Source organism: Anser cygnoides, chromosome 2 (genome assembly GCF_040182565.1).
Source record: "Anser cygnoides isolate HZ-2024a breed goose chromosome 2, Taihu_goose_T2T_genome, whole genome shotgun sequence".
Classification (NCBI taxonomy): Eukaryota; Metazoa; Chordata; class Aves; order Anseriformes; family Anatidae; genus Anser; species Anser cygnoides.
In genome coordinates, this window is record NC_089874.1 from 23,594,612 (window position 1) to 23,620,718 (window position 26,107).

Sequence of the window (26,107 nt, forward strand, 5' to 3'; positions counted from 1 at the left end):
CCTCTCCAGCAGAAGGGGAGAAGAACAACCTGTTTCGGTCGTTTAGTGGTGGAGGAATTTCACCCTTGCAAGCCCAAACAGCACCGCAAGCCCAAATGCACGGGCTTTCAGGAGGGGCGATGCACACACGAGCACGGCCAGAAGCCCGTTTGTGCCGGGCCGGTGCCCGCTCCTGGTCCCGGGGCTGCGGGGATGGGGATGGGGATGGGGATAGGGATAGGGACGGGGATGGGGATGGGGGATGTAGGACGCTATCTTCCTGCCAGCGACGGCGAAAAAGTTTGGCGAAGAAGGGGAGGATGATGAAGGAGAGGAGGCGGGGGGGAGGGGGGAGAGCGTCCCCATTCCCCGGCCCGATCCACCCGCTGTCACACTACCCGGCGCGGGTCGGCGGGACACAACACCTTCCCCCAAACCCCCCAAAACCCCAAAGCCCCCCTCCCCACTGCCGCCCCCCGGGCAGCCCCCGGCCGTCCCGACCCCGCCTCCCGCCGGCGGGGCGAGGCGAGGCGAGGCGCGGCGAGACGCGGCGCCCACTGCAGCAGCGGCCCGGGAGGAGGCGTGCGGCGGGGCTGCAGCCTCCAGGCAGAGGGAGAGAGCCATGGGGAGCTGCCGCGGAGAAACTCCCCGCCGGATTTCGCCTGCTGGTGGCCTGCTCTGAAGAGAAAGAGGAGGAGGAGGTGGAGGAAGAGGAGGAGGAGGAGAAGGAGGAGGAGGAGGAGGAGGAGGGAAGGGGCCGTGGCAGCGGCGGAGTGTGCAAGTTGCGCTCTGCCCTTCTTCCCCCCCGGGCCCGTCTCCTGCCAGCGGAGCAGCATGCGGACTGGCCCCCGCGCCCCCTCGGATGCGCGCTGCCTGCCGCCGCCGCCGCCCTCAGCGCGCCCCGCCGCCGGCCGCGCTCAGCCGGGCGCTGGATGAGACGGCGGGGGGGGCACATCGCCGCTGCGCTGCCTCCTGCCGCTCCTTCATGCGGGCGGCTGCCGCTCCGCCGGGGGTAGCACCGCCGCCGCCGCCGCCGCCGCCGTTGCCGCCGCCGAGGAGGAGCCGGGCCGCCGCCGCCCCCCCGCCGCGGGGCCCCGCATGGCGTGCTACCTGGTCATCAGCTCCCGGCACCTCAGCAACGGCCACTACCGCGGCATCAAGGGCGTCTTCAGGGGACCGCTCCGCAAGAAGGGCGCCCGCTCGCCGGTAACGTCCACCTCCTCGCTCCCTCCCTCCCTTGCCCCCCGCACGGTAGGAGCGGGCCGGGTGGGGGAGGCCGGACGGGGGCACGGGGACGGACGGGGGTGCGGGGCGGGAGGCTTCGAAAAGTTTCTCCGTGGGGGGGCTTGAGGGGAAGGGGACGCGGGGGTGGCGCTGAGTGGCGGCTCCCCCCCGAGGAGGGGTCGCTGGAGAGGCTCCGCGGGTGAGGGATGCTCCGGGAGTGGGGGCTTGGTGCCTTGGCACAGGTTTGGGGGAGCCGAGCCGGCCTGCAGGGATGGATGAACTCGTGCCGTTGGGGTGCTGTGAGCTGCCCGGAGAGACCCGACCCTAAGCGGAGCGTGGGGGAGTTTGGGGAGGTCCCGCCGGGCCCCGAGCCGCCGGGCTGCTGGGGACGGTCCCCGCGGGTCGCTGCAGGGCACCGGGGGGCGCGGGGGGAGCTGCAGTGATCGGGGTGTCCCCGGGGAGCCGGAGCGATGCAGCCTCTCCTCCGCCTACCGAGGGTGGTGGCAGCACCCCAAAATCCCCCCGGCTGGGGTGCAGCTCTCCCCGTCAGCGTGCCGGGTCCGAACATGCGAAATACTCGCGGGTTGTCCCCGCTACCGGAGTTGGTGAGGTGCCGGGGATGCCCGCACCGGTGGTCCCTCTGCTTCGGTCCCATCACACCTGCACCCCAAACGCCTTTGGGGAACCGCGTGTGGTGCCAAAGTCTCTGCTTTCCGTTTCTCGGCTGTCGGCGGTGGCGCGAAGTGAAGTGGCAGCATCCCGGTGCACAGCTAAAACCCCCTCCGTGTCGTCCTACGGCAGCTTGCGGGTCCTTGTCGTGCTGTCCCTTGCCCTGCTGCGACCTTCGTGTGCAGTGCACTGAATCTGCACCGCGGGTCCCATCCAGCAGCCCCTGGCTGAGCTGTGCCCCTGCTCTCCGACCCGTGGGGCTGAGCCACCCCGGTGCGTGGAACCGCCCGCACGCAGGAGAGGTCGGCGCCAGACCTTAACCGAGATCTCGCCCCAAATCCGAGGTAGAGAGGAAAAGACCTCAAAGATTTAGAGCACGGAGATGCTTGATTGTAAATACTTTGTATTGCGGATCTGTGTTTTGTGTCTAGCAGAACTTCAACAGCTGGCGTTCAAGTCAAAGGGAGATGTCAGGAATTGCTGTGCCGAAAATAGTGTTATGTCTCAAATCCTTTCCAACTTCTTTGCCTTTCTTTCACACTGCATAGTGAGGATGTGCACCACTCCCCTCAGCCTAAATACTTAACGAGATAAATGAGCTCACTTCACTAGCACATCATCATTTTTGTGATAGTTCTGTCAACAGCTGGGAGGAATTTTTGCTTAAATGCAAATACCAGAGGAAAAAAAAAAACCAAGAAATATTAGTTTTGATTTTTCTTGTATATATATACAAGTTTTTTTTTTTTTTTTGTGGAAAAGTTAAAAGAAAAAAAAAAGTAAAAGTTGAAAATAAGCTCAGGTTCACTACATAGAAACATGCTTTCTTGGGAGCTTTCCAGAGTCTGAAACAAGTAGCAAGACCAATTTGTATTGCTTTTCATGAGGACAGACTCTCCTGGTCTTGAGATTCATGTGACCAGGAATTGAGATGTTTTACATGGTTTTAGACCATTTCCGTAGAAAAAAACAAACAAACAAACAAACAAAAAAAAAACAACGAGTTTTAGCACTCCTTAGCTTTCATTCTGAATTACTGAGTGAAAACTTTCTCTTCTTTGTACACTTTTTTTTTCTTCCTTCTTTTTTTTTAGTGACCACTATTTGAAACTAGTCAGGCTTTGAGGTGATAGGCTAAGCCCAGAGTAGTGACAGGAGTAGAGGTACATGATAAATTAATGTTTTATTAATGCTGGGTAACTGTAGGTCTAGAACTCTTTTACTTTTAAGTGTTTGATATTTGATATTACTACTGCTTTTATATGTGCTGTTTTCATGTGGAAGTCCAGGTTTCAGGTGAAAAATAAGGAATGCTTTGTTGGAAAACTAGATAATAGTGTGCTATTAAATCCTGAAAGCAGTGATTCTTTACAGTAATCTGTATGTGCCTACAAATTTTTAACTTTCCAGACCATATCCTTCTTGCTCATCAGTGTGTATGAAACTGAGAACAGTGAACAACAACACCTGGATACATGTTTATATTGTGGATGTGGGAGTCATGCATAGTGGAATTTAGTACTCATTGAGGTAGTAAAACTGTTTTGAGCATGAAAACAACAACCAACACCATACAAACAAACCCTCCAACTCTCTGTATTTTCTTTAGCAATGAGCTATGAGTTAAACTTGGGACCACTTCTATACTTAAGAAGTCATAAACATTTGGCATTTATTTATAGTGCCATTTTTTAAAAAAAATTATTATAATTGTTATTCACTTAATACCTCCTGATTATAACTTTGAAAGATACAGTTTGTGTCTCACAGTCATTTTTAAAAAGCTGAACTTGGAAGTAGGCTTGAAGATTAAATGTTATAGCTTGTACCATTAAACAATCTTATATTTGTACACTATGAGCTATCTTATGCATGAGTCTACAAAGTTTTTAATGTATAATGTGTATCTTTCTATATTTAAAGTGTTGTATTAACAGACCATGAAATGTCAGTAGACTTAAGGCTATGCTTTCAGAAATGAGAACAGTGGTGAATATTTTAAATACCTTTATCAAATTTCATGGCTATGTGAACAAGGATTTTTCAGTCTGAATATTCCCATAATATTTATTTAGCATACTTTGCTATTATTGTTAGAAACAAATCTGGTCCTTCTTCCAGGTCTAAAGAGAGACCTTTAGCTGTAGCAGTACTAAGAGCAAGATACAGAAGACTACAGACATACTGAACTTCATTTGGGCATGTGAATGTGTGGTGACATTGTCATAAGATCACTTTAAAACTCCACCTTCCCTTTTCCCGTTTCTGCACATGGGAAAAGGAACTAGTTATGATGTTGAGATCTGAAGTTAGCGATGATGAATTTACAAAGAGTGGAATTAGCAGCAGGCCCTAGTGAATCACGTACCCACAGTGTTGTGATAGACTTGCACTGGAAAGGGGGTTCAGAGTTTGACCATGGTGCCAGCATTGCTGGGAGGGAAGGGCACTAAGCTGAAGAAAGAAGCCGCTTGTTTTAGAGAAGTGATTCTGTGCTGAAGCTTTTTGGTTTTGCCTGGAAAGTTAAGTTCATGAACATATTGCGAGCAAGTGGTAGAAAGCTTTCTGACTCTGAAATTTCTATTTAGTGGAAGGCATTATGATGCAGAGAACTTGCATTAATTTCAGCCTGTGATGCTGTATGCAGGATTTTTGAGTCCTGAACAGATTGCCTTGATCAGCATGCTGGTTGTAGTTTCTGCAGTTGTGGCAAATATGCTGTAATGCTCACCGGCAGCCAAACCTGCTCAGAGGTGTACTGTCACACCTCACAGGCCTGGCAAAGCTGGCACTGAAGAGGACTTGGTTGTGAAACTTTCAGAGAAAATCTTCCAGGATACAGAAGAAAATGGTACCAGGAATTCAGCAGATGGCCCCCTTGCCTCTGAATCACTTCAGAGCCAATATTATTAGGGTGCACTGCTCTGCTTGTGGCTTTTTAAGGTGAGCTGTAAACAGAGTCTCATTTACTACTTGTTATTTAAAGACCCCTTTGTTTTTCTGAAGGAAATAGAAGACTCAGAAAAGCCAGTGCCTTAGCCAGTTTCTGACTTGGCTAATTATTTCCCTTCCGTTGCTCCCTGCAGCTTCAGATGAATACAATATTTTTCACATACTTCTTTACGCTGTTTTCTAATACGGCTTTCAAGCAGCTGCTCTGTTGCACTTAGGGCTTGCCTAATTTCTTTGGGGGGTGGGGGGTGGGAAATGCTCCTGTGTTGCACAGAGCTATCTTTTCAACAGCACAGCTCTCGCCCCGTGTCCAGAGGTTCCAGTAGCAATAAATAAGCACCTTGCAGCTACTTGGAAGTAATGACTGTTTAGTTGATACCAAGCCACAAACATGCTGTTCCAGCACTAAAGCAAGTGTAACCAGGACTGAATAGCACCTTATTACTCTCCGTAGTGGATAGCAACACCGGGCTCTTGAAAACCTCTTAGAAACTGAAGGGGTGGTTGAGGAATTGGGTACTGTAAGTAGGGAACAGCAAGGCCACGGCACAAGCAGCTCTCCCTATCTGCTTGAGTCTTAGGGGGAAATGCTAGCAAGACTGAGTTTGGAGTGAATAATGTGAGTTTGGTGTTTGCCAGCAGCGAGGAGAGAGGTGTGCCAAGCATGGTTGTGAGAAAGTGATTTAAAAGCTAGATATGGTGCATGTGTATCATATGAAAAGTGGTCTAGGTGGCAGCAGATTAAAAGGAGGGAGCCACTATGTGTCCAGGTGATTAGCTAGAAGACCAAATAGCTTGGGAGTCTCTGATCACAAACATCTTGTCCCTCAGTGCTGTGTCTGTACCCTCAAAAGCTCCAAAAGCAAAGGAGAAGGCTGTGCTGTAGGCACTACTGGGGTGGGAGCACAGGAAGCAAAACTTTAAGAAACATAGTAAGAAGTGATTGGTAACAAACCAGAGGCTCCAATAAATGACCTAGTTTGGTTAGCTTTGTTGGAAGGGAAGCAGAAACAAAACACACCAAAAAACTACTGAAAATAATGTAGATGGGAAACAAACAAACAAAAAGGAAAGGAAACAGAAAGTGATACTTTCATTCATACGTGTCAAAAGTCTCTGGCAGCTGCCTCGAGCAGAGGTGATCACAGGTCAGGGGGGAATCCTGTGCACTCTGCTGAAAGCATAGTGCAGACACTGCACCCTGAGATACATAGAACAGGTACTGCATCTGCCTGTGCACAGCGGCACACACATGAAGGAGAGACACAGATGTGGGAGGGTCACCCTGGTTCACCTATTTCTAAAATCATTGCTTCTGGGCACTTCATTTCTTAGAGTGGGCTGAGTGTATTTCCTACCAACCCTAATGCTGGAGAATGTAAATATTCAGGCAGCCCACGCTAAACTTGGAAGCGAACTTATTTCCTAACTTTATGGTCCTTATTACTGTGCTTTCTGGGGATTTCTGCAGTGCATGAGGGCAAAAACAAACCTTCAGAAAATACATTAATGTGTTTTTAGCCACATGTAGCATTGCTGCTCGATTGTTGTATTAAAACTATTTTTGTGCAGTCTACAACTTTTGAGCATATTTTGTTTCCAATTCCATCAGTGGGCATCACACTTTGGATATAACATTACAATCAAATTTAATCGTCTTCAACCAATTTCTGCTGGGGCCATTTCCTTCGCCCACAATTAGCTGTAATGTTAAACAGGTGCTTTATGTTTTACTGTGCCCTTCCAGCAGTCTAATATTTTTATTGGTCCCTCTATTGAGTTCTTAAAACTAGATTGATTTCTCTCTTATTTTGCATGTGGCAATGCTTGTTTGTCGATTACTTCCAAACTGAGACATTGCTGCTACATCCATTTGCATCCTCACTTGCAGCTCAATCACATTTTACTCACCCAGGGTACAGCAATTTATTTGTTTTTATTCTGCACTGTGTGCAAGTTTGAAAAGAGGATTTTTTTTGTGTGAAATGAGAGCTTCTGCAGATAGTGGGTTTAGCTGCTAACAGCTGTAAGTGTTCAGGGCTGTTCCTTTGCCTGTTCTTCTCCTGCTCTCTGGACTCCTACCCGCTGGTGCTGTCTAAGGCTGGGGCTCTCCTGCCTGCACTGGGGAAAGAAGTCTCAGCTCCTCACCCTGGCTCAGAGGGTGTATTGTTTTCATTTCCAAAGGGTTAAGTAAAGTAAGTAACTTTATTTACACAAATAATTTCACCTGAGACCCCTTGCATAAAAAATCATGGTCAAAAGAATCACATAATCTGAATATACTTATTTCTACCAAAAAGAATTTGCAAGAACTTCTTGCAAAAGTTTGCTAAGTGGAGAAGGAAGTGAAAGCTTTTTAAAGACTGGCCAGAATGTAGGTGTTTTTCCCCTAAGATGTCTTTCCATGATAGACTGTATAGCCTCTGGCTACAAGGCTTTTTTTCACCCTTTACATTTCACGCTTTACACAAACATTTGTTAAGTCTTTTTATTACATCTCAGCTGATTATTTTAGAAGACTGAAATCATTGTTACCTACAAAGGTAATTTTTTTTTCTCAATAGTATTAGGAAATCTGTAGGGTGTGTTAAGAACTGTGTGGAAAATTCTTCCTGCGTGGAAAATGTTGACTTTTCTGTGGAAAAAATGGAAATGCAACATGTTTTTAACTACACACTGAGATACTGTTTTTTTAAAATGCCATTGGTAGTACACTGTGAGAGAATTAGTTTTGTTGTTTTATTTTTCTATCCTCCTCTAGAAGCCTTGCTTCTTGTATGGATACATCCTCTGTGATACCCTCAAGGTCTTCACTCTCGAAGACAGTGCATCACAATTGTTAAAACATACAGCAGAAGCTGCAATTCTTCTTTTGGAGCTCAACATCTATGATATTACTGTGAAAGTTTTCATATCACGGTAAAATAAAAAAGTATCAGGGATAATTTATTTAAAGGGTCAAATGAAATTTGTTACAGGATCAAGCCAATGGTGAAGACAAGTACAGATGCATAAATGGGCTGCAAGAGCTGGAATTCCCAACCTAACACTCAGGATCATTAAGAATCTAGTTTGTTCATCCAAGGAATTCAGTGGTCTTCACCGGGGAAAAACATTTTGCAAATATACTTGCATGCTGAACTTCATGTGTGCAAACATTTCTGAATAGCGATAAATACATCCTTCAAAACAGCTATTTAACATTCATGTCAACAGTTGGAAACACTGTTTTTACCAAGATTTAAACAGCTCTGCTTTTAACCTTTGAACCATCAAAACAGTGTATGAACAGAGTTCAAGTAACTTGGTTTATGAAGATAATCTGCATAGATGGTACCAGGGGTGGCCACTGTAATATTAGAGGTAGTATCCAGAGTTCACTACTGCATTTCTGTATTTTATGTGGGCACGTATGACTGCTTGTCTTGTACAATCAACTACTGCGCATGAGTAACAGACTTGTCATGGCATATGTACACATGCCTGAAAATGCTGTTCATTGCTCAGAATGTATTGTTCTGTACCCAGTTGTAAGACACTTTAATGACAGCTTTTTGTGTGTATTTTTTTTTTTGTATTTTTTATACTTTACTAAATTTATGTGCATACTGGATAAGATGTAAACATCATCATCAGAATTTTGTCCCAGTTTCATAGTTATGCATAATGTTAATTGGCAAGCTGGTTCAAGTAAAGAAATAAAACTATTGCTCAGAGATTGCATGCAGCTCTGAAACAATTCATACATTAATCAACTCTAGTTGATATCAATTTTTCAATTGATGTTTTGCCTGGAACACATTCTAAAACAGATTTAGTGCATTTGTGTCAACAGAAATATTCCATCTATATTCTACTCAGACTGAATGGGAGAGAAGTATTTGATGTTGTTGAGGAAATTCTCAGTTGTAATCGGCTGTATATCTGCAGCCTGCATTTCCAGCTTAGACTGTAACATGTTAGAAAGGCTTGTGAAACTAGATTGGAAAGCATAAGAACAGGACTTCCTAAAATATAACCTTTGATAGCAAAATAATCTGTAGGTGGGATTTGGGGTTACAAATCCCATCCACAGGATAGGTATAAATTAAAATTACAAATAAAATCTGTAGGACTACTGTGATCAGTGGATCTGCTAGAAATGCAAACTCTTATAGTTGTTACATTGTTCTATGCATTTTTAATATAATTTTCAAAGAAAAGTTCTCATATTCAATTTCTCATAATTTTAATTTTAGTAGTTTCTGTGGGTTTTATATGTGATCAGTGCAAACAATTCGTCTATACAAGTCTTCATGTTCTCTGTGCTTACCATCAAATCTTCAGAGGAAGAACGACTTTGTGAAGTGTGAAAAACTCAGACTACCGATGTTTTGTGGGGACATTGTTCTGAGAAGGAGAAAAAGCTGTGTAATCATGCCACCCTACGTTAGACACCTTTAACCAGGAAAACTGAGTTCAAATCTTGATGTTTTGAGCCCTTGCCTGTGATCACAAGAAGCTTATTGTGACGCATTGCAGGTAGACTGGGAAAGAATTTGCAATGATCCCTACATCAGTTGATTGGTGAACATTGTGGTCCGAATGCTGGCTAAGGCAGGTGATCAGTGGACTGGATAATTAAAAGGATTTCTCCATGTGGGAAAGGCTCTGCTTATTTCCAGATACTGCTCTGACTGCTCCACTGTGCTGGAAGGTGCAGGGCCACAGCTTGCATGGCCACAGGTCTGTGCCAAACAGCACCTCTTCACATAGCCATCACCTCGCTACTGGGAGGTGATCTGCAGATCTGGTTCCCTTGTCTGATGAGGACCAGGTCAGAAATTGTCAAACAGCCATTGAGGACTTGTTTAGAAGACAAAATTAAAAAGAACAGTCATGCAGGTCCCCATAAAGCAAAAGACAAGAGCACACAATGTGATGTGTATGCAAGTAGTTTGTGCTTATTAAATAATAAATACGCATCCTGTAAATGTCACTGAATACATATGCAGCTTCTCCTAGCTGTCTGAATGCTTAACTGCAGACCTTATAAAGCTGTACTACTGTTCTTTCTTGATATAGGTCTAAGGATATTATGTTGTATGCATCTGCGTAGACACTGGCATTTGACTTCTTTAGTGTTAGATATACACTATTTCCCTTCAAAAAAAAAAGATATCAAAACCTATGTGGAATGATAGTTTAGTTAGCCTAATCAGGAAAAGTTAGTACTATATACAAAGATTTTGAATTTTCATTGGAGTGATAAATATATCCTTGTTTATTCAGTATGGCAAAGATGCAATGTAAGGAAGGCTGAGCAGTGCTGGAGACAGCTATTTACACACAAAATAAACAACACTAAAAAAAGTTCTCTTTCTGGGAGTGAGTGATAAATTTTTGTGGTTACTAATAATCAATAGAGAAATCACATATGCATGCTCTTTGATGCAGAAATTGTATTCGTGTCTTATAAAATAAAAATGACATTGGAATGAGTGTTGAGTACATAAAGTTGCTGGTTTTATCTTTTGTTCATATCTTCTGCTGAAGACCTTTTTAATACCATAATGTATTGTACACCGTGTAGAACAGGGACTTTTTAGTAGACATATATTGTACAACATACGTGTTTTATTGCTTAACATTATAATAAGTGCATTTTAGAAGTTAAACTACAAAAAATACCAACTCAACATTGTAGTTATTTATCTCAGAAGTTAACTCTTTCCTCAAAATAAACAAAAATCTGTCTCTAAATTTATTTCCTAGAGGACAAGTCATATTTGAAAATGCTAATGCTTGGTGGAGAAAGATCCACCTTTCTTTTCAGCTAGGTTAATAAATCTGTGCAGCACTGGTTGGTTCAGAGCTCTCTTCTTGTTGGGGAACAAGTTTTCCTTTTGTGTAGTTTTTATTTAAAAAAGAGGTATTGACAGAATTGGGCATTTCATTCTATAAAGCACATATTTATAAAGATGATGGCTGAAATAGAGCCACATGCTGTATTATGACTTCTAGTAGGGGAAGGTCTTCTAGCCTGGGTATCTATTCACACTATTATTTCATCACCTTAAATAATCTCTGACTTTGTAGGTGACTGATTTTGATATCTGTGGGTTGTTGAATCAACCTTCAGATGTTTTTGTTGGTTTGCATACTTGTGCATACTTGATAACTTTCATCAGAAGAGATTATTATAAACAGCAAATCACAAGAAGTTAAAAAAAAAATGTTTCCTTGAAAAGGGTTTAACTAAGTTTACAGAATGACTTAACAGCGCCTGCATAATCTTCGCAGTCAATAAAACCAAAGACAGAGAAACGTGCTTAAAATCCATAGCAAAAATGTTTTGTTTCCATTGTCTATTCTTGAAGACCCATTCTTTAAGCTATAGAAAATGAAGTTTATTGGGTGTATACACTTAGTAATAATCAAGTTGAAAAACAGTTTTTCTAGTTTTTCAAGTTTAATTTCATCTGTAAACTTAGATAAGAGGGACCTTGGATGCCTTTCCCTTCTATCAAAATACCATTGCTTGTCCCAAGTTTTCTTTCTTTCCTTCTTTCCTTTTTTTTTTTTTTGTCAAATATATCTAATTGCAGTAATATTGTATTTCTGACACTCCACATAGGACTGTCTGAATAATAAAATTATTATTAAAAAGTGCCCCAAATGTGTATTTTTAGAATCTATTTTTAGCCTGTGATTGATAATTGCACCAAGCAATACTGGAATCTTGAACAGTGAAAAAAAATGCAAACCCACCAACAGCCCCATGCCCACAATCCACAACAAAATAAATAGAATTAGCGGGTGAGATAAACACCACTACAATAAATCACTGACAGCCTCTCTTCCCACGTCCATACAGGTAAAGTTCAGATCCTGCCCTTCCATTTGCCTGGGAGCAGTTGTATAGATCCTAATTGGCTTCCTGATTGCATGCTAAGAATAATATCTGATTAAGTAATTGTCGTGCCTTACGCTGAAGAGTTTTAAATATGTAAAGCTACTCTGAACTGTCTCTTGACAATAAAAAGGTATTGCTGAGCATGTTATATGTCATAAAAGGAATTCTATTTTTTTTCTATCATTATTATGTACTTACTTGGTTATGTTTATACTTCTAACATCTGGCTAATAAGGATGGTGAATGTAGGCATTAGGCATTAGACAGCCTTAAAAAGATTGATGCTTTTGATTACAGCATACCGTATGATAAATTGTAGGGTTCAAATCTCGTACAGAGTTATAAAGGATATGTGGTATCTGAAGAAACATAGAGGTGTCAATTTTCTACTTGATGGTACTAATATATTTTGATAAGATCTGCATATTAAGAACAGAATGAGCCCTCAACTACAGTGATTTAGTGCTGCAATTGTACACCGTACTTCACAGTGAGTAGAACAAACAATAAAAAATGTGAATCCTTGCTTTTACTCTGAAGGACACTGAACAAAGGCGTGTAGGCATTGCTGCTGGCAGGCATGGAGATGACTTGGTTTTCAGAAGTGGCTGGAAAGAGGAAAGGAAGGAAGTCTAATAAATGGGAATGGAGAGGTTAATTGCAAAGTAAATGAGTTCACTACAAAAAGCGCTGAGGCTCAGAGCCTCAAAGGCTACATGTGTATTAGTAAACAACACCAGGGGATGTGCCAAGCACTGGAGTTTAATCATCTAGACTATGAAATTGTAAGCACTGTTTCCAGTGTACTTGTGGCATGGATCAAGCAGCCCTTTCCCAAACTTGGTGAGGGTTTGGGAATTATTGTAGGGCAGGGACCCCTGCCAGCACACAGTTTCCATGTGAATACTTGCTTCTGGAAGCTGAGAATTCTGGAAGCTAAGAACTGTTCAGTGCCAGTTGTCCCCATTGCCAGAGAATGGTCCTGAGCCCTTTTTGAGAGACAGGCAGAGATGTATAAGTGTCTATCTCACCTCAACGTGAGCACCAAAATTTCTGCCAGTAAAGGCAGGTAAAAAAATTTCCTTCTTTTGTTCTCAACTGTTGAAATCCCACCCCTATATGGGGTGAAGGTTGCTGCTCCTAGGGTTCTTCTGCCATGTATGATCAATCCCATATGCCTATGTGAATGGACCATCTCTGACTCCAGCTGAAAATGAGCCCAAATATGTATCATTTCTGTGGTGTAAATCTGGAGAAACTCCCTGCAACCTGAAGTTCTCAGAACATTACATCCTCAGCCTATGAAGATTGACTTTGTATTTCTTCTAGACACTATATATCTACCATTTGCATTTTGGGGGCAGCAGCAGTCACTTTCTCTAGGCATATTTGCTCCATGTAAATCTTCCTTGGTCTCAACTGCCTTGATCTTGAACCTTGCTCAGATTCTGGATGTGCTGGAGTAATCCTACAGTTAGTGTTTAAGCCTGTGCAATTCATTTGCCCAGGATTTTTAGCTTCAGACCATCTTTCCTCTTTGAGATAACATCAGATAGTACAGAGGGAAACTTGTGCAACATATAGGTGCCTGCAGAAGAAAGCAAACGCAAAGACATGCCAGAATCAGGCTGCAGATGTTTTTTGAAAGGCGTTAGGGTATTAAAAGTATCTTGGCATTTGGGATTGCTCAGCATTGATGTTTGGCCTATTATGGATTATCCCTGAAGTTATAAGCTTTCTGTGTGTCTGAGTAGGTGCAGGACTGCCCTCTGCTTTCCCACTCTTTGCACTCCGTCATGGGCACAGTTGCTAGAAGAAGCTGTTGAGGCCTAACAACGCTTCAGCAGTTAACACTGACTTCACCTTCTCTATAGAATAAAGCAGAGCCGGTGCTGGGGCCAGGGCCCTGACAGTGGGATTGCGTGGCCATGTCTGCATGGTGAAGGCAGAAGCATCAGAGCCTTACAGACAGATGACAGGCACTCACAGCACTTTCCCACGTGGCCACACTCTTTCTTCTACCTTGAAACAAGGGACCCTTTTCCAAACCACCTACTGGGAGCGCTGCCCATGCTCTGTTGTTCCCCAAACTATAAACGCACTTTGAGAGAACGATGGGGATCATAACCCAAATTGTGCTGGGGAGCATTGTAAGAACAAAAGAATACTGATAGTTGCATTCTAGTGCTTGAGCCCATGTCACGGCTCTTTGTTACTAGAGTGTAGCCTTGGCTCCAGCACCCGTAAGCGTATGCTGAAGATAGTACTGTACCTTGGAGTGTGTTGTGACATCCCAAGATTGATGAGTAGTGGCTGGATCTCCTGGCAGCGGTCGGGTGGGTGGACAAGATGGAGTGGCTGCATTCCTTACAAACACCATTACAAGTCAGCCTTGATGCCTCTAATAGGTAGAGTACCAGTAAGTGTGACATGCATATGCTAACTGAATGGAATAAAGCTCAGCTTCACTACTCAGGCAATAAGCTTTAAAGAAAAAGAGCAGGTTAGAGAATATTTGTGAATCATAATGAGCTTCTTAGAGCACTTTTCACAGTTCTTCCAAGCATTCTTAACATGCACAGGCAGCAGGAGTGCCCAGAGGCCATTGGGTCAGGGCAAGATTTTATCTTGTTTAAATCAATGTGTTTAATCGATTGCAGCTTGCAAGGCTGATTTACACCAGTGTGGATCTGGTCCTCAGATTTAATTTCAACTTTATTTAGAAAGTAATCTGACTAAAGTTAGTGAATACCAGTTAACTAGGACCTCCAGGGTTCAGACATTGCTGTGACTCAGTTACAGAGTTTAAATAGAAGGAAAATGCAACCACAGTCCAAAAATTAAACCTTTTCCTTTTTGCTGGACTCTGTACCCTGACCTTTTTTTTTTTTTTTTTTTTTTTCTGTACTACTTATTGACAAACAATGCTGGTAAATTACAAGCCATGCTGCTATAGCATATATATTCACATAGTCACCAGAATACCTTTCTTGCTACTTAGCAGCTCTTTGATTTGCACACTTCTCTGGGAGCATATGCAGTTTGACTGAGAACTTGCTTCCACATTCCTTATCTTCATAACAGATAGATATTTGTTAAGAAGGACAACTCTGGATTTACTCACTGTGTGGTGGTGTTATACTATATATTTTAGATACTCGTCATGCTAACTTCAGTGCCACTTGCTTTCAGGATCCAGATTTCCAGTTGGCTTACATCAGATCTAAGTAAAAGACACATTTAAGGCATTTCTTAATTTTTCAGCAAAGAAAAAGCTCCACAGAAGTCAATCACAACTTTTGCTGAATTAGAAATGCAGAGCAGTAATGTGAAATAGTAATCAGATTTAATATTCTCATATTAATTAACATTAATGAATATATTAATATTATCTCAATATCTGAATATTAGGCTAATATGCTGTTCTCTGCTGTTAATATTTTTGTGCACAAGTCATTGACAAGGCTAGTTAACAACAGCTGTTGACACAGTGATTATTTTCCTATAGAGGACATGTCATTTTTAGGTTTATTTTGGAATCTAAAACACGATCTTTTATTAACGATATAAGATGGATTTTCTGGGTTTGCATGTTTAGCTGCCCCATGAGGGATTTGTTTTGTTTTGTTTTGTTTTGTTTTCTTCTTGAACTGCAGTGTTTCTATGCTGGTAATTTCCTCTAACATAATATGTACTAGAAATTTGCCAACAATCATCTTCTGTAAAGAAGCTGTTGAGCATGATGCTTTTCCAGGCAAGAGGGATTCACCTTTGGGTAGTCTTATTCCATTGTGTAACTGTTGATGCCTCCATTAGGCACCTGAGAGGTGGATGTGTCTTGCTTTATGATCCATAGTTAGTAAGTATTTCCATTGTGATACTAAGTGACTATCTGATAAGTCTGGAAAATTGCTACTAGAAAACTAAGTCTGGAAAATTACATCTAAAGGCATTCCAGACACTTTGTGAAGCTGCTACAAGTTCTGTAACTGAGCTGTATATACACAGGAATTCTGATTTTCCTCCTGTTGATATGTCTGCCAGTAGTGCTATGCCAGCTGCACGATGATAGCTAAATGGTCACTTCTCTGTCTCTATCCAAAAGTTTAGGAGGCAATCTGCAAGACAACATCAAAGATGGAGCTGTGAAGGGCTGGACTGTTCATCCTGCCTTTCTGAAAAGTGCAAGGAGTCAGTCATCACAGGTTCAGCAGAGTGGAGGTGACTGGAGAACTGCCTCAGGAAGGCAAAAGGGGCAGAAAAACAAGGGAAACTAAATATGCAAAAATAGACACCTTTTTATTTTCCATTGATTTTGTTTGCATACTGATAGCAGTGCTAAAAAAGGCATTTATCCATGGCCAAAGGTCTGCGGCATGACATTAGATCTAAAATAATTGACACAAAGAAGTAACAGATTTGGAAAACGGAATTTTAGTTGTATGTGAGGATATTCTTGCTCATTCTTTAGCTGGTTAATGAACTGGTCGACAGCTGCAACTGGAAATGGACTCTGCTGTCTCATTATGATATTTATCCTACTGGCACTGATTTACTTCCACCCCCAAACACCTGAGAAACAGATACACATTATGTAGGATTGGGGTTAATTTGTGTGTAGTTAGTCTGTGTGTATGCATGAGTTACGGGCAATACAATGGAAGAAAGGCTGATTTCAGCATGCAGATAAGTGATTTGGTTTAGTGCTGTAAATGTCTTCCTTGCATGACTGTAATTCCAGTCTTTTTCTCAGAGTGTGTAAACTATAACCTGTTGCTCTGTTAAAACACTTAGTGTATTTATCACAAACTAAAATTCTAAAAAAGTGCAGATTTTGTGAGGGAAAAGCAAAGGGTACCCCTCTTCAGGTATGGTGCTGACAATGATTTTATGCAAAGGAAGGACTGAATCATTAGCTTTTTCAGTTTCAGGACCGCAACTTTTCATGGTAGATACGTCCCTAGGAAGCAAAGTTTTTAGCCAGACATGTGCATTAATTTATGTCTGAACCATTTGTTAATATTGGCAAAGTGTCACAGGTGCTCTGAGTGCTTATGGCAGGCTGGGGAGAAGAATGCAGCAGCAGGCTGCTGCTTCATCCCTGCACCGAGGGTTGGCATTTGTACGCAGTGAGAGCTCGGAAAGGTACATTATTTTCCCCTGTAACTAGTACAGGAATTAATCTGTGCTTCTTGTAATAGTTTCAAGGAGTTTTACTGAGCTTGGTTCTCATGATTTTCAGTAAAATTTCTTGTAAAAATGTTTATGGAAAATCTCCCATACAATTACTCTGCCATACAGTGACACATCTCACCTACTCTTTCAACGTTTTGTGCTGCCAGAGGGATTTAAGAATAAATACTACTACAGAGTACAAAATTAACACATCAAATTAATTTTATGCTGTGCACACATAGTGATGGATAATATCGATTAAGGGCTTGATTTGCATATGCTGAAGTCAAGAATTCTGGTGTTAGATCTGCATATGGTAAAGTTGAGATTTCTTGGTGTTATTTTGGTTTATGAATGGCACATAAAAGGTCTTGGATTTTTATTGATTGTATACAAAATCATATTATTAAATAAATATAGGCATAATATATTAACAATGAACAATGGCAAAAACAAGACATCAGGTTCTTCTATAAGGAAGATAATCAGAGAATATGGGTTGGAATCATATGATTATGAGTTGGAAGGTACCCACAAGGATCTTCGAGTCCAACTCCAGATAATACCAAATTTCCACCAACAATTTTGTTTTTCATGAAGAAATACATTTCCAGTCCTATAATTATTTTCTGAAGTAAAAGGTCAGATTACTTTCAGATCATTATATCATCTGTACTAGAAAGTGCTAATTGGGGATTTGCTTACTACATGGTTTGGCTTGACAGCAAACAAGGTTAATGTTAAATGGTCATGTACCTGAATTCATTCTAAATGATCTTTAAGGCTGAGATATTTAAAGAACTTTAAAGTTAGTTAACACTGCCTGTGTTTGGAATGTGATCTGATGTATGATCAGACTTCTACAAAAAAATTAGAAGCTATAACCCAATGTTCAGAATCATCAGCAGAAATATGTTTTTAAACTTTAAAATTTGTATTATGCAGGATATTGTAAGTGGTGTGAGTTCATACTCTGGATGGTGGCACTGTTAAAGAAAGTGAATTTTTGGAATTGGTACCATTATATGTTGAAAATAAACATGTAGTGAAATGTATCAGGGCAAAGAACTGTGTGTAAGGTCTAGGATACCCAACACTATCCCTTTAAAGGTTATCATACCTTTGTTAATTTATCTTTTCTCCAAATTAGACATGCAAAACACATTGCAGATGTCAGTTAATTAATCTATTTAGAGTTTTTGTTTTGTGACTGTTTGCCCTTAGTAAAGACTTTTTTTTTCTTCTTTTTACTCTCAAAAGAAACAAGTATCAAACTGATGGCAGTGTTAGACAGTTCAAAATTGGAAATACAGTATTGCTGTGTTCTCTCTTGAAGGAAAACAATGTGTTTTACACATGCACAATGACTTAACTTCTTCTGTTAAGTCAGCTTGAAGTAAAGGTACTGAATGTTCCCCGGCAGAGAGCTTTGAACCAAAATTTGGTTGGAGCCCTCCTCGCTGCAGCCTGAGGATAGGGGGAGGAATATGGTCTTGTTTTCTAAGGATATTGGAAATCTTGAGGACATCTGACTGCCTCTTTTTCCCTCTGTTTTATGCATTAATTTGGTAAAAATACATTCAGCAAGATCGGAGAAGGAAAGGATGGGAAAAAGCAAGGTAATGACTGCATGAAGGAATGTTTGCTTACTTCCATTGTATCTCCCTGCTTGTTCCTAGAAAGCTTTGTGCTTTGCTCTGAAAGTTGCATGATGGCTTAGTGCAGAGTGCACACACTTATGGTGAGCCTGCTAAATGGGGAAGGGCAAAGAGCAGGAGGGGAGAAAAAGAATGGACAAGGAGACCAAGACCACTGCGGCCCCTTGCTGCAAGGAGCAGCCTGTGCAGGCAGAGTGGAGTGATGCAGCAGTAGCTGGGAAATGGACTCGAGAGAAGGTGGTGAACATAAGAGGCTGTTTGTAAGGCACAATATAAATAGGAAAAGGAAACTGTTTCCACTAAAGCTGGAGAAAGATGGGATCTCCTTGTAAAATGCAATACTGTTATTGGAGAGGAAAGGAGTATGTGAGGGGAAGTGAAGGTATGAGTTAAAAATGTATATTACATTTCCATAAATTAATTTTATGTTAATATTAATAGCTAGGTATGGATAACAATTTCTGACATTAATATGTGAGAACAGTGTTAGTAATATTCACCTGAATCTAGTGGCAGCATATCTACTTCACTTGACATATCCTGGATCTGATAATTTTAATATTTCTACCTTTGTCTATATGTGAAACTATATGTGCACCTACATATTACCTAGCTAGTGCCTGACTTTAGAGAAAAAAGATAAAATAAAATAAAATAAAATAAAATGAAATAAAATACTTTGACCTTGCTAATTAAGGAGAAAATCCTAGCAGAAGTTAGGTGGTAGTCATCTATATAAGATCAAGATAGACTAGTAGGCCTTTGATATCTTGTGTATTATTTAAAAACAAAATATGCCTGCATATTCAGTGTGGACAGTCAGTCTCACATCAGATGCTTTGAGTTTACAAGGTGAGATGTGTCTGGTGTCATGTAACCTCCTTCGGTACATGACTGTACTTGAGCTCGGAAGCCAGAGTGGCAGGTGGGACTCACTCGTACAAGGGCATTCTTGAGCAGCTTGCTGACTGGACTAGTGCAGAGTGGTGGAATGTAATATTTTCCTGGCCATGTAGGCATAATTCCATGTCATTAAAAAAATAAATAAATCCTCTCTCTCTTAACAAATGGGCAAAAGAAGAAGTCATCTGTGCAAGCACCTATACAATACTTTTTAAAAGCAATTTTTGCTTAATGACAAATGAGTAAATTGTGTTAAGGAAACTCCCTCTAATGAAGAGCGCTTCTTTCAAGAAACAACATTAATAAGTGTAAGTAAGACTAATAAAATTTTGAGTGTTGTTTTCTAGGACCACAAAGAATACAAATGATTTTATTTACAGCTTCTGTTTTTGTAAATTTACCCTTTTTTAATTTCAATTTTTATTTTTTTTGTGTGTGTGTGTGTGTGATATACTTCTTTACCAAAACATTAAAAAAGAATAAGGAGAATAAATGTTAACGGGTATTACTACATGTACATGGATTATTTGTATAGTGCTACATGATACATATCCTAGAATTGAACGGACAGGGGTATATTTGCTAGCATGGTGTCCTTAATTTATAATGATAGGAAAGGTAAAAAGGTAAATGAAAGGAAATGAAAACTACTTGTTGAAGACAGCTGATAAAAACGATGTGAGAGCAAACAGGTGACACAGTGGAAAGAATTCCTAGTGGTTGGGGATGACAGAGGAGCTCTTATTTGCACTGTCTATTGTGGTTCTGTGCCTGCCTCCCTTGGATAACTTTAGGCAATTCAATTAACTGATATGAGCCCCGGTTTCATCATCTATAAAAGGTAGATAATGCTTACCCACCTCTACAGCATCTTAATATCTGATTTTTGTAAAGTGCATTGTGCTTCTCAGATGAAAGATGCTATACAAGTATTATTATTATTGCTACTAGTAGTAGTAACAGAACTTGACATTTATACTGCAGTTGCCTGTTCAGAGTGCTTTAACATTAACTAATGCATTCCTGCAGTGCCTCTCTGAAGTAAGTACCTATGTATTTTTAGACATGAAGAAACTACTGAGCAATTATTTAGCTTGTCCTTTTTCACAGTGGCAGTAAGATTATAAAAAAAGAAAAAAAAGGAAAAATCCTAGAGTACAAAGTTCTGTGTGATGATTAGAGCATTTGCAGGAGGTTGTAGACTGTGTTTTGATTTTTTTTTTTTAATATAACTTTATTTATTCATTTATTTATTTATTTATCACACTTAGAAGGACACCGAACGCAGCTCTCTCAATTTCTGGAGAAGTTTTTTAAGCACTGAATTGTGTAAAAGCCTTCCTACTCTTGTTGTGTTCTGAATGCAAAACCTAACAATGTTGGTGTGTGTTTATTTGACCAAGTGCTCTGGCCAAGCCTGTTCCTCCAGGCATTTCAGTGCCTGGTTTTGAGGAAACAGGGGAGTTAAGCTGGGAGCTTGGTCCTGGCACACAGGGCACATCTGGGCAGGATCAGCACTCGGTGTTTTCTTAGCTAATCTTTTGTACCAGTTTTGGTACATCCAGGTGTAGATTGATCAGTTGAAGGGCTTAAAATCTCCTTAGATCTCTTTTAGGTGCTTAAGAGTTTATTTTTATTTATTTATTTTTCTTCTTTCATTTTTAACTTAATTAAATTTGTCTTTTAATAATAATATGAAGGGGTTGATTTGTCTTTTTTCCTAACTGCACTTTCTTTAATCTGTGATATCTTTGAAAACGGGAACTCTCAGTTACTCACCCATCTTTTTCTGATCAAAGTGCACAATAATGAATAAATATTTGCCTATTGTTACATTGCCTTCTGTGGTATGGTCTCAAGAGCTACAGATGTCATCGTGTCTGGAGGTGCTATCTTCAAAAGCAGCTGTTTTTCAAGGTGGCAAAACGTCCTTGCTTCAGAGCAGTGATGGGCTCTAAAGTTTAGGCTTTTTTCCCAAGTTTAGCAGGTGTCTAAACATCAGCTAGTGGAAATGACATCTATCTTTTACCTTTACGTATAAATAAAGATTATATGAATACATGGTATGGACTCAAACAGAAAGCCATGATTTTTAATGGATGTAAGATGTAACCATAATCAGAGAAACTGTGGCCAGCTTATGTGGATATATCATGGTTTCATTAATGCACTGTGCAAGGTGCTAAAGTATTCTGGTCTGTGCTGAGACCCCTTAAAGCAACAAATTAGGATATGTGATCTGCTGTTCAGAAGCCTTTTCCTAAGGCTTCACAGTGAGAGAGTTGCAGTGTGATCACTGCCTTTAGCTTAAGTTCTTCCTTGAAGGTCTCCCACAGTTTTCCACCGAGGGCTGCACTGAACTTCTCCCTTTACCCCTACGGACACCCTCCAGTCATCAGGACTTCTACTTGCAACAGAATGAAGTGTAAATTAGTTTTCATCACAAACAGCCTTCAAGCTTTTTTTTTTTTTTTTTTTTTTTTTTTTTTTTTTTTTTTTTGTGCTAACAAAAGCTGAAATCAGATTCATCAGGAAAACTTACAGGCTGCAGCGAGCAAGGAGGTCAGTTGTGGCGCAGAATGAAGGCTGTTCCATGTATTTGGGATATGTGTGGTTTGGAGTGGGGAGGACATGGCTTTGAAAGCAGAAGTTCAACCTCTATTAGTATGCAGACAGTGAACCGTTTATGTAGCACACATGTAAGCGATAGCAAAATGTGATGCAGCGTTTTGTAATCAAAAGCAGCTATCCAGAGACATCTCATTTTGTTAAGTGTTGCATTCCTGGGCCATTACTAATAAGAACCTAGGAAATCTGGAAGTGAATGTGCCTTCTTTCTGTCCCAGACAGTAATGATTATCAATAGCAGCAGGCTGCTGAAGTCAGCTCAAATGGTAAGAATGCTTTTCATGAAAACAGTAATAGGTAAAAACAGATTGAGTTTGAAATTCAGTGCAGGCACATGCTTCAGGCTAGCCTGAGAGGTGAGCTGTCTAGAGACCTCTGTGTTGCTCATGATAGTGAAAAACTGGAAAATGACTAATCACAAAGCTGGTTAAATGTGCAACAGGCAGACTTGCATTATGTATTGAGACAGTCCTTTTGTTTTCTGCAGTCTGGCAGTTACAGGGTACTGCTGTCACCCTCAAACAAATGAAGGCTCCAAGAATTAATGAAGTGTTATCTATAAAAATTGCAATTAGGTGTAAACTAAGTCCCTTGTTCAAAAAGAAAAAAAAAAGCATGGTAACTGTAATGTTATCACAGCCTTTTGTTTGTATTTGTTTTTCGGGATGATAGACCCTTTTAAATGTACAGACACATTAGCAGAAGTTTTGCCTGTCAAGCCCACAGATATTGAGGTTAAAGGCAGGAACAGAAGCAAGAAAGTCTCATGCCCCATACATACTCGCATCTTCCTGCTTTCTTTCTTTACCTCTCCAGTAGAAAGCTCTATCAGCTTGTATGGACATCGGATTTGACTTTCTGATTCAGAAAAAGATACTTCTGCAAGAGGTAGGACACATGATTTTCATATACTGTCCATCCCCAGTTTTAGGGATACTATCTCATTATCTGTTGTGGTTTATCCTGGCAGGCAGCTAAGCACCACACAGCCATTTGCTCACCCACCTTACAGTGGAGTGGGGGAAAGAACTGGAGGAAAAAAAAAAAAAAAAGGTAAAAACTCATGGGTTGAGACAGTTTAATAGGACAGAAAAGGAAGGGAAAGTAATAGTAATAATGATGATGATAGAGTATGCAAAGCAAGTGATACACATTATAACCACTATCCACTGACCGATGCCCAGCCTGACCCCAAGCAGCAGCTGCAGTCGTGCCCACCACAGGCAACCCCCGAGCTGTTCAGCATGATGCCATGTATGTGGTGTGGGACACCCCTTCGGCCAGCCTGGGGCAGCTGTCCTGGTTCTGTCCCCTCCCAGCTCCTGGCGCACCCCAGTCTCCTCGCTGGCAGGACGGTATGAGAAGCACTGCTCTGCAACAACTAAAACATCAGTGTGTTACCAGCATTATTCTCATCCTAAATCCAAAACAGCACCATAGCAGTTACTAGGAAGAAAATAAACTCTATTCTAACCTAAACCAGTACAACATCTTCCTGTACCTTTTGAAAATAAGATTCGATTTCTTAAGTATTAGCTGAATCAATAGGATTACCTGCATGAGTAAAAGTCAAATCATTACTTACAAGCATATAGTCAAAGCAAGAAGACATTAGTTTTGATATAATCCCCATTTCTATTTCTAATGTTCTCCATTTCTTTTTTGGACAACATATTTCTTGTTGTTAAATCAGCGATATGGAAAAATGCTTGCCTTTTTATTTTTTATTTTTTTTAACAAACTATAAAACATCTTTGCAAGCAGATAAAAAATATCTGAGTTACAAAATAACATAAGAGTTTTCTAACTTAAGTTAAACTTCATTTTCAAGCTTCTACAATAAGAGATTTTACAAATCCTGTATATATGGGCATACAATTTTCAGGGTGTATCATTAAACTACAGTAAACTGTGTTTAATATTTTCCTGATGTCCAAAAGAGGGTTTAAAACTTTTAACATTGTCTTTAATGTGCTTGCAAGTTTAAACTTCTGAAGTCAGTTTGATGCATTAGAGGATCCCATTTTATGGAATTAAATGAAACATATCTGCACCAGGACATATTTCTATGGTTATATTTTGTGGTGGGTTTTACTTATTTATTACTTATTGATTTTTCACTATGACCCCTCCTCCATATTGTCCAAGCAAGTTAAATTAAGGTATATATTCTGGATAATTACTTCAAAAACTTACACCTTAAAGAAGAGTTCATGCAGGCAAAAATTTGAGTGTTGATAGTCATGTGAAAGTTGACCAAGATATTCTGATTTTATGTTGTGTAAGATTTTGGGACAGCTTTCAAACTACTTTATAGTAAAGATAATTTGACTTTTATTTGCATCTAACTTTTAGCTCATCATTTTTCTTAACAACAATGTATTTATCTTATATTGATGATATCTGAATACTTCCTAGGGGAAAGAGAAGTGGCTGTGATATTTGTACCTTTACAACAAGACTCAGAAACAGGGACTCACTCATCACTTGAAAAAGTAATTGCTGAACATACAGAGCATTGAACATTATGAATAAGGAAAGTTCGTTGTGCCAAATGACCTAGATCCTAAAAGACAGGATATCTGATTGTCAATGGGTTCTTAGAAATGAGCAGACTTCTAGACAGAAAACACATGTCCAGAATTTCACCTCGTCTCTTCCAGGTTTATACCCATGTAGCCCTGTTGATGTCACTGCTGGTTTTCAATAGTATTATGACCATCTCTTCAGTTTGGAGAGAGTGCCTTGCACCATACTAATATATCTTACATCAGGGTATTGTTATCTGTCATTTAATCTGACATATTTATGCCTGTGTGGCATGTGGAAGAATATGGGGTGATGCTGCTGTACCATTGTAATGGGCATTTTTTCTCTTTTTTTATGTAGCTTTTATTTCAGCATCTGAAATTTGAAATATTATAATTCATGACTTTTTTTACAGTATTGCATGTTTGAGTAAGATAATTGGTATTTCAAATGTAATCTTAATGTTGGTATTTAAAATGTAATTTTGGGTATTGGTATTTAAAATGTAATCTTTAAAGAATTCTAGTGTATGGTGTAAGTATGTACAATAGGTGATTTCTGGAGTCTACTTTGGCTTTCCAGAGGGGTAGCCCATGAACCCTTTCTATTTCACTACAGCTTTGTCTATCCTACAGCTGTGTCTGTATGTGCAATGACAATCAGAAATTCCATCAAGAAGCTTAATTTTTTCCATCCATCATGAAGAATACCTAGAACCCTGAAAACAGCTTCCTGGGACTTACATGTAAGGAGTTTATATCATCCAGCTGCACTGCACTGTGGGTCCATATACACAAAGTACTCCTGGCTGTAGATATATTTCATGTGGATGTGTGTAAATTACCTGTACACTATCTGTAACTGGTAGCAAGTAGGTACCGGACAGAAGAGGAACAAGGAAGTACTCCAAAGGACTTAAATTGCTCAGGAGCTCAGAAAGGAGCCTGCTTCTGCCTGTGGACATAATTCTAGCTCTGTACGATGTCCTTGTATTGATTACAAGTAAGATATAAGACAGAGGAAGAAAATTCAACCTTTTAGAACAAGGTAACGTAACAGGAATCTTTCCAAGTGATTCAGCCAGGCTGTGTGGCTCAGTAGAGGTAAGAGCTGCTCCTCACGGTGTTTATTGTCAAGGTTTAACAGCAGATACAACACAACTTACTGTTGTTTTCAAGATGGTGCTTCCACTATTTGGGGAAAAAAAAATAAAAGAAAAAACAACACTAGAAGAAATAAAGTTAATAAAGGCGTGCATGTAATTAAAACTTACCTCTTGTATTACACTTGTTGTTCCATTATAAGAAGCAGTTTTAGCTGAGTTTGTCATCATCTGCTAGTTACTGGGTAGTTTACAAAAAATGGTTTACTAATTGCAGGTTGACTCTTGTGGACAAATGCTTAAAACTCTAAATCACTGTGCAGCACTAATTGGTCCCCTGGCTGGAAGACTGTTGGGAAGAAAATAAATTGGAATGCAGAGTAAAATAATCTC

The 26,107-nt window shown here is 40.6% G+C and overlaps 1 protein-coding gene across 2 annotated transcripts in view; it reads left to right on the top strand.

Moving 5' to 3' along the window:
• The first annotated feature begins 543 nt into the window (after positions 1-543).
• Positions 544-26,107, top strand: part of ZNF804B (zinc finger protein 804B) — a 239,024-nt gene continuing 213,460 nt past the window's right edge. The window contains exon 1 of one of the 2 annotated variants that reach the window (XM_066991683.1): positions 544-1,230. In XM_066991683.1, the coding sequence (XP_066847784.1) occupies positions 1,078-1,230 (153 nt within the window). In that variant the 5' untranslated portion in view covers positions 544-1,077. The remainder of the gene's footprint in view (positions 1,231-26,107) is intronic. The other variant, XM_066991684.1, reaches the window with a different exon arrangement.